Below are 9,146 nucleotides of genomic sequence, written 5' to 3' on the forward strand. Positions count from 1 at the left end.
AGGAACAAGTGGCTAAGACCTTTACTGAGCAATATGAAAGGCAAGATAAGAAAGAGGATGTACGAAGACAAGAATTGAAACCTTTACCCACCCATCTCAAATATGCATTCCTTGGCACATCGGAGAGCTTCCCAGTAATCATTAATTCATCCCTGTCAAAGAAGGAAGAAGGAGAACTTCTTGATGTACTCAAAGCTCACAAAGATGCTTTAGGATGGACCATTGATGATCTGAAGGGAATCAGCCCTGCAGTATGTATGCATAAGATCCTCTTGGAAGATAATTCCAAACCAGTGGTTCAACCACAAAGAAGGCTAAATCCTACAATGAAGGAAGTTGTCCAGAAGGAAGTAATGAAGTTGTGGAATGCAGGGATAATATTCCCAATATCTGACAGCCCATGGGTAAGCCCGGTTCAAGTTGTACCAAAGAAGGGAGGGATGACAGTCATCACTAATGAGAAGAATGAGTTGATCCCTACTAGAACAGTGACTGGGTGGAGAATGTGCATAGACTATAGAAGATTGAATGATGCCACCAGGAAGGATCATTTCCCTCTCCCATTCATTGATCAGATGCTGGAAAGGTTAGCCGGCCATGCCTATTACTGTTTTCTGGACGGATATTCTGGGTATAATCAAATCGTGGTAGACCCCAAGGACCAAGAGAAAACTGCCTTCACATGTCCATTTGGAGTTTTTGCGTATAGGAGGATGCCTTTTGGGCTCTGCAACGCCCCTGCCACATTTCAAAGGTGTATGCTCTCCATTTTTTCTGATATGGTCGAAAAATTTTTAGAAGTCTTCATGGATGACTTCTCTGTTTTTGGTGATAATTTCAATGCTTGCCTAAACCATTTAACTCTTGTCTTGAAACGGTGCCAAGAAACTAATTTGGTTTTAAACTGGGAAAAATGCCATTTTATGGTACCCGAAGGAATTGTTCTTGGCCATAAAGTTTCAAGAAAAGGGATAGAGGTTGATAAGGCAAAGGTTGAGATTATAGAAAAACTCCCTCCACCAATTAATGTGAAATCTGTTAGAAGTTTCTTGGGGCATGCCGGATTTTACAGAAGGTTTATCAAGGACTTTTCAAAAATAGCCAAACCTTTAAGTAATCTGTTAATGCTTGATAACCCTTTTGTTTTTGATGAAAACTGTCAGCATGCATTTGAAACTTTAAAAAATAAACTCACAACAGCACCAATCATCACACCTCCAGATTGGGGATTACCTTTTGAACTCATGTGTGATGCAAGTGACATCGCAATTGGTGCTGTACTTGGGCAAAAGAAAGGGAATTTGCATCATGTCATATATTATGCAAGTAAAGTGTTGAATGAGGCCCAAAGAAATTACACTACAACAGAAAAAGAGTTGCTAGCTGTAGTCTATGCATTTGATAAGTTTAGATCATATCTGATAGGATCAAAAGTTGTAGTTTACACTGATCATGCTGCACTTAAGTATTTGATGTCAAAACAGGATGCTAAACCAAGACTCATCAGGTGGATACTGCTCCTACAAGAATTTGACATTGAAATAAGAGATAGGAAGGGCACTGAAAATCAGGTCGCTGATCATCTGTCAAGGCTACCACATGAAACAAATCAAAAAGCATCCCAGCCCATAAATGAAAGCTTCCCAGATGAGCACCTTCTGCAGATCCAGCAAGCACCTTGGTTTGCTGACATAGCAAATTACAAAGTGGGAAGGAAGATACCGCAAGAATTCTCTAAGCAACAAGTGAAGAAGTTGATCAAAGAAGCAAGGAAATTTTCATGGGATGAACCCTTCTTATTCAAGAGATGCTCTGATGGAGTGATCAGGAGGTGTATTCCTGAAAGTGAAGTGAGGGACATCTTGTGGCATTGTCATGGTTCAGCTTATGGTGGACACTTTGGCCCAGAAAAAACAGCCGCAAAAATACTGCAGAGTGGCTTCTATTGGCCAACTATTTTCAAGGATGCCAGAGAATATGTACACCAATGTAATGAATGCCAGAAAGCAGGGGGATTAACAAGAAGGAATGAGATGCCTCAAAATTTTATCTTGGAATTAGAATTGTTCGATCTGTGGGGAATTGATTTCATGGGACCTTTTCCTCCTTCCTATTCTTTTAGATACATTCTGGTAGCAGTGGAATATGTCTCAAAATGGGTAGAAGCCATAGCCACAACCACCTGTGATGCACAGATCGTCCTCCAATTCCTCAAAAAGCACATCTTCACTAGGTTTGGAGTGCCCAAAGGTCTTATTAGTGATGGTGGTAGTCACTTTTGCAACAAACAAATGGAGAAACTCCTTCACAAATATGGAGTAATTCACAAAGTAGCCACACCTTACCATCCTCAGACTAACGGCCAAGCTGAACTTGCAAATAGAGAATTAAAGAAGATCCTAGAGAAAACAGTGGGAATCACAAGAAAAGATTGGGCTAGAAAGCTAGAGGATGCATTGTGGGCGTATAGGACAGCTTTTAAAACTCCTATTGGCAAGTCACCCTTTTAGCTATTATATGGCAAATCCTGCCACCTCCCTGTAGAGCTTGCACACAGAGCTTTTTGGGCCACTAAACTCCTCAACCTTGATCCCCAAGCTGCAGGAGAAAAAAGGTTGTTACAACTAAATGAACTGGATGAATTCAGACTGGAAGCTTATGAAAATGCGAAGATATACAAGGAGAAAGCTAAGAAGTGGCATGACAAGAAGATCACAAAGAAGGAATTCAAGCCAGGACAACAAGTACTCCTGTATAATTCAAGGCTTAAAATCTTCCCTGGCAAACTGAAGTCTAAGTGGACTGGCCCATACTTGGTGACAAAGATTTTTCCCTATGGGAATATGGAACTGCTAGATGAGGCAACAAAGAATCAATTCACTGTAAATGGTCACAGAGCAAAGTTGTACTTGGGAGGACAATGGGTTAAGGAAAAAGAGGTTCAACACCTACAGCCCTCTTAAAAAGAATTGAAAGATGTCAAGCTAGTGACAATAAAAGAGCGCTTGTTGGGAGGCAACCCAACCGGAGGTACTTTTCTTTTCATAGTTAGTTCAATAAAAAGGTTAAATGAGTGGTATGTATTGCAAGGAGCTAAGTTTGGTGTTTCACACCAAAACATATTAAGGGAGAATAAAGGATTCTAAGTTTGGTGTTCCACCAAAATCTTACTTAAAAGCACATTCTCACTTTCTATATAAAGGGTTACTAGCTCCAAGCAATCTGACAAATCATTTAAGCATTGTCTGTTTCTAGTTTTCAGTTTTATTACCTTTAGCAAAGATTTAGGCTTGCACATATGGTTATGCATAAGAAACATGGCAAGAGACTAAGTTTGGTATTCACACACCAAAGTAAGTTCAAACGCCTACAAGAAAGTCTTGCACACTAACAAATCACATAAGGGCTTGAGAAACAAGCAACTTCCATTAACACTGCAGAAAATCAATCACTCTTCTGGGAGGATTACTCACCATTAGCTGAGATGAAAGAAGAAGAAGCCACCAAGAGGTTGTATTGTCACTTAACTCCATCAGTATTGAATTGCTCTAATTTGGAAGTGTGAATATGCCCATTTTAACAGAAACTGTTAGTGTAGTATGCATCAATTATGTTTTTGTTTTAGGCTGGTTTTTATGTTGGCTTGTGTGGTCATTTTCACTTGACAAGAAGCATATGTTGTCCCCTGCATCTTTTAATTCAATAAAAGAACAGTTTGAATGTGAAGTGAAATGATCTCTGTTAGTTAGAAGTGGAATAAAAGTAAGTGGTGGTATGTGTGTGATTGTATAATAGCTCACTTTTAGTGAATAAAGAGCTAGGATATCTCCTTCTAAGTAGAGAGTGGCCTACTGTCTATGAATCTCAATTGAATAGAATTCCTTGGTTAGAAAGAAAAACAAAAAGAAAGAAAGAACAAAGAGAGCCAAAAAGTGGCAAAACAAAAGAAAAACAAAAAGAAACAAAGCTGGACACCAATAGCTTGAACTCTGAAATATATGCCTGTGATGTTTTTGTACTAGGATCTGCTTGGATTAGTAAGCTCTTAGGAGTGCCTCAACACTTGATGACTTGGGTTAACTAACCCGGGATCATCAGCTGAAAATCCACTATCAAGAGCAACCTAACTACAAAGCATTTAGTAGCCCAAAGAGGTGCTGGGCATCAATGTTTTAAGAAGGAATGTGAGCCAAGTGTCTATGGTGAATAATGTGTCAAGTAGAAAGAAAAGAAAATGAACTTGCTACACATGACACTCAAATAAAGCTTGTGAATAAAGTAAAAACCAAGGATAAAGGAATAATGAGAGGTCATAGTAGTATATCACTTGAAGCTTAAAGGAGACTTTCTAGGCCTAGGAGTCAATAAGAAGTGAGCATTTGCATATCCACATAAAACCCCATGAACCATCAATAACACTCTGCTAGCATGAACTTCCTCTTCCATTTCATTCTTTCTTCTTAATAATTTATTTCTTGCTTGGGGACAAGCAAGCTTTAAGTTTGGTGTTGTGATGACAAGTCATCCTAGCCCATTTTAGCTAGTCTTTTTCTTTTGTTTTCATTAGAGTTATGCACTTTCTTGAGCTACAAGCAAGCTAATTAAGTAGATTTTCATGTTTCCCTTGATTGAACCAACCATATGTGAATTCATGCCATTTCATGAGGTTTTGAGCTATATTTGTTGCATATTGTGGAAGATTGAATACCTCATGATTTTGAGCAAAGCTTTGATTAGTTTGGTTGATCAATGATAGGTGAAGAAGGCTTGGAGAAAGGTTGAAGCAAAGAGGAATGGCTAGGAGTGAAGAAAGGACAATGGAATAAGTGAAAATTGAACCGGGTTGCATGAAGTTAGCCCCAACGTTAGCCCCCTAACTTGGAGGCTAACGTTGGGCATGTAAATCACTCCCTGGAAGTGGCCAACGTTAGCTCCAACGTTAGCCCCCTAACTTGGAGGCTAACATTGGAACTTGAGAGTTTCTCCCCTGGGCACTAACGTTGGCACTTAAAATACAAAGAGGGAAGGCCAACGTTTGCGCCAACGTTAGCCCCCTAACTTGGAGGCTAACGTTGGCACTTGAATCACAAAGGGGGAAGGCCAACGTTTGCGCCAACGTTAGCCCCCTAACTTGGAGGCTAACGTTGGCGCCACTAGCACCAAGCATTGCCAACGTTAGGGTCAAAGTTAGACCCCTAACGTTGGCACCAACGTCTAAACCAGGAAATCAAGCTTGCTGCTATGAAAAGTTAGGGGCAAAGTTAGACCCCTAACTTTGACCCTAACGTTGAGACCAACTTTGGCTCACTTCAAAAACCGGTTCAATTGGTTCACTTCAGTTCTTCTTCAATCTTCAAAGAGCAATCAACCAAGGCCTCTTTCAACCCAATTCCACCAAGAACAAAGGCCCAACTCAAGGCTTGAAGATCATTTTGGAAAGTGTATAAATAGGATAGAATTCAAGTTATTGGGGAGCTTTCCTTTTAGAATTTTCATAATAGTTTTTGGGAAGCTTTTGGAACTTGAATTTCTTTGTTTCCTTTTACTTGCAATTCCATTTTACTTTTGTCTTGGATCTTGGATTGGAGAATTGAAGAAATTCTGTTTCAATCTCAATCTTGGATCTCTCTGTTTCCTTTACTGTTAATTGAATTAGCATTTCCGTTTCTGTTACTTGATCTTCATCTCTTTTCTTTGCAATTTACAATTTCCTTGCTATTGTTCTTGTTGGATCTAGGAAGGCATTGAGATCTAGACTTGGTTTTCTAGTCTCTGGGTCCTGAGATCTGAATTTCTCATTTTAATTCCCTGTTTACTGCTTCTTATGTTCATTTACTTTTCTGCTTTATTTCCGGTTCAATCCCAATTCCCTTTCCCTCTTCTGTTTGATGCAATTTAGTTTTTCTTTGTTTAAATTCTGCAAATCCATTCCCCAATTCCCTTTACATTTCAAGCAATTTATATTCCTTGCACTTTAAGATTCCGCAATTTACATTTCTTGCACTTTAAGTTTCTGCCATTTAATTTCTTGTTCTTTAAGTTTCAGCAATTTATTTCTTGTTCTCGTTACTTCAATGCAATTTACATTCTGCAAGTCACACAATCATCAACCAAATCTTGATTCGCTTGACTAAATCAACCACCAAACTAAAATTGCTCAATCCTTCAATCCCTGTGGGATCGACCTCACTCCCGTGAGTTTTTATTACTTGATACGACCCGGTACACTTGCCGGTTAGTTTTGTGATGTTTTGTGAGAGATTCGTTTCTCATCAAAATATCTCATCACTTCACCAGTACATTTTCAACCACTCCAAGTGCTTGTTTCTGGGTCTTGTCAGCCAGTTGAAGGATTACATTTGTGGATTTCAACTCATTAATTTGCAGCTTTCTCATGAGAGACAGAGGCATTAGATTTATGCTTGCTCCCAGATCATAAAACCCTCTGTCAATCATTATATCCCATATAGCACAAGGGATGTGAAAACTCCCTGGATCCTTCTTCTTTGTAGGCAAGTCCTTCTGGATGAGGGCACTACTCTCTTTAGTCATCACTACTGTTTGCCCACCCTTCAAGGTACTCTTCTTGATTTGCAACTCCATCATGCATTTAATATATGAATACATCTGTTGGAGGGCTTCAATGAAGGGAATGTTGATATGAAGAGACTTAAATATATCAAGGAACCTAGAATACTTCTTCTCTTTCTCACCACCCCTGAGTCTTTGGGGGAATGGTGCTTTTGGTACATAAGGTTTTAGGATTTCCTTCTCCATTAGTTCCTTCCTTTGTGCAGGGTCAATTCTTTGTTTTATCCCTTCCAAATTCTCCTTTGGAACCCATTGGTTGTGCTCTAATGGCCTACTAATTTCTTTCTCCAAAGTATCTTCACTTCCTAGAGTGATTGCCTTGCACTCTTTCCATTTCACATTCTTTGTTTCTCCTCTTGGATTCTTCTCAATGTAACTTGGGAAGCTATCTGTGGACTTAGGAATTTGCTGTGAAAGAAATCCTATTTGGGATTCAAGCTTCTTGATGTCATCTCCCTGGTTCTTCATATTAGACCTTACTTCCTCCTTGAATGCTTTGTTGTCTTGAAACTCTTTGCAAAGATTTTCAAGAAAGGCTTCAATCTGGGAGATTCTATCCTCAGATGGTGATGGTAGGTTGGAATTTGGAGGTTGTAAGGGGCTATTTTGTGCTTGATATGGAGGCTGAAAAGAGTTATTGTATGGGGGTTGGTGTGGTCTTTGGTTGGAGTGTTGGTAAGTGGAATTGTTGTAATGGTTGGAGTTTTGGGCTCTATGATCTTGGTTTTGGTTTTGCTGGTTTCCCCACCCAAAGTTTGGGTGGTTCTTCCAACCAGGATTATAGGTTTTAGAGTGTGGATCATAGGGTTGTCTTGATGAGTTTCCAACATAATTGGCTTGTTCCCAATCACCTCCTTCCTCTGTATTTACCCCTTCTTGAGCTGGTGGTTGAGTATTGACTGCTGTAATTTGGTTCCTCTCCATCTGCTTGGTGAGGTCTGCCAATTGCTTGGTAATCAACTTGTTTTGAGCTAGCAATGCATCCATTTGACTTAGCTACATCACCCCTCTATTGGTGCTCCGATCTGAGGCATAGAAGTACTCGTTATTAGCCAGTGTTTCAATGATATCTATGGCCTCTTCTATGGTCTTTTTGGTATTGAGAGAGCCTCCTGAAGAGTGGTTCAGGGCCTTCTTTGCTTCCTTATAAAGACCTTCATAGAAAATATGCAGCTGCACCCATTCATTGAACATATCAGGCGGATATCTCCTTGTTAGGTCTTTGTATCTCTCCCAAGCTTCATACAAAGTTTCTCCATCCAGCTACCTGAAGGTTTGCACCTCCATTCTCAGCTTGATTATCCTTTGTGGAGGGTAAAACTTTGTTAGAAACTTGTTGACAACATTCTCCCAGGTGGTAAGAGTTTCCTTAGGAAATGACTCAAGCCACTTAGATGCTTTGTCTCCAAGAGAAAAGGGGAATAAAAGCAATCTATATGTGTCAGAATAAACACCATTGGCCTTCACAGTGTCCCATATTCTCAAGAATGTGGTTAGATGTTGGTTAGGGTCTTCTTGGGCACTTTCTCTAAATGAGCAATTATTTTGAACCAGGGTGATGAGTTGTGGTTTTAGCTCGAAGTTGTTGGCATGAATGGTTGGTTTTAGGAAGCTACTTCCACAATTCCCTGGGTTTGGGTTGATGAAAGAGCCTAGAACTCTTCTCTCCTGCCCAACATGGTTACCAGCACCCTCTCCAACATGATTGTGTACTTCGTCCTCCATAGTAATGTCTAGATCTTCTTCCAACTCTTCCTCACCAACTATTCCTTTGCCTCTTGCTTCCCTCCTTAGTCTAAGGAAAGTCCTCTCAGGTTCACTATCAAAAGAGGTTGAAGCTCCTCCTATTCTACCTATCATACACACAGCAAACAAACAAGCAAAAGACAAGTGAAGGAGTCACTCTTGTTAAGAATTGTGGTTAGAGTGGTTGGTGCAAATTATCAAACAGTTAGTGGATTAGTGTGCTAGAATGTAAATAAACAAGGAAAAATAATTGAAATTGCTGAAAATAAAGGTAAACAAACTGAAATAAAGACTAATCAAAAGAAAAAAAAGTGTTCAATCTAGTTATCCTCCGATTTAATCATTGTCAATGCAAAATCAATCCCCGGCAACAGCGCCATAAACTTGATGCACAGAAAATCTGTATCACTACAAATTTCCTTCGGCAAGTATACCGAATTATCGTCAAGTAAAAACTCATAGTAGAGTGAGGTCGAATCCCACATGGATTGATTGGTTGAACAACTTTAATCAGAGGAGTGTTCTAGTTGGCCTGAACAGAATTAAATTGAAATTTACAGAAAGTTAAATGGTGGGAAACGTAAATATCAAAGAATGTAAATAATGGAAAGTAAATGGCAGAATGTAAAGTGCAGAAAGTAAATTGTAGAAACTTAAATGGGAATGGGGATGAGGATCATAAACGTAAACAACAGAATATAGAGAATAGGGAGACAAGAGTAGGGAAGCTCATTGGGCTCAGGAGATGTTGCATTCTCCGGATGAAGTTTATTCTCATCTCTTCCTCAATCCATGTAACTCATTGATCT

At 39.5% G+C, this 9,146-nt stretch overlaps 1 protein-coding gene across 1 annotated transcript; it reads right to left on the reverse strand.

Moving 5' to 3' along the window:
* Window positions 1–6,285: 6,285 nt before the first annotated feature.
* On the reverse strand, window positions 6,286–7,059 carry LOC107620829 (uncharacterized). Its single transcript, XM_016322937.2, has one exon. The coding sequence runs from the start codon at window positions 7,057–7,059 to the stop codon at window positions 6,286–6,288; it is 774 nt and encodes a 257-aa protein (XP_016178423.2).
* Between the last annotated feature and the right edge of the window lie 2,087 nt (window positions 7,060–9,146).

This window comes from Arachis ipaensis, chromosome B10 (assembly GCF_059453495.1).
Source record: "Arachis ipaensis isolate K30076 ecotype BB chromosome B10, ASM5945349v1, whole genome shotgun sequence".
Classification (NCBI taxonomy): Eukaryota; Viridiplantae; Streptophyta; class Magnoliopsida; order Fabales; family Fabaceae; genus Arachis; species Arachis ipaensis.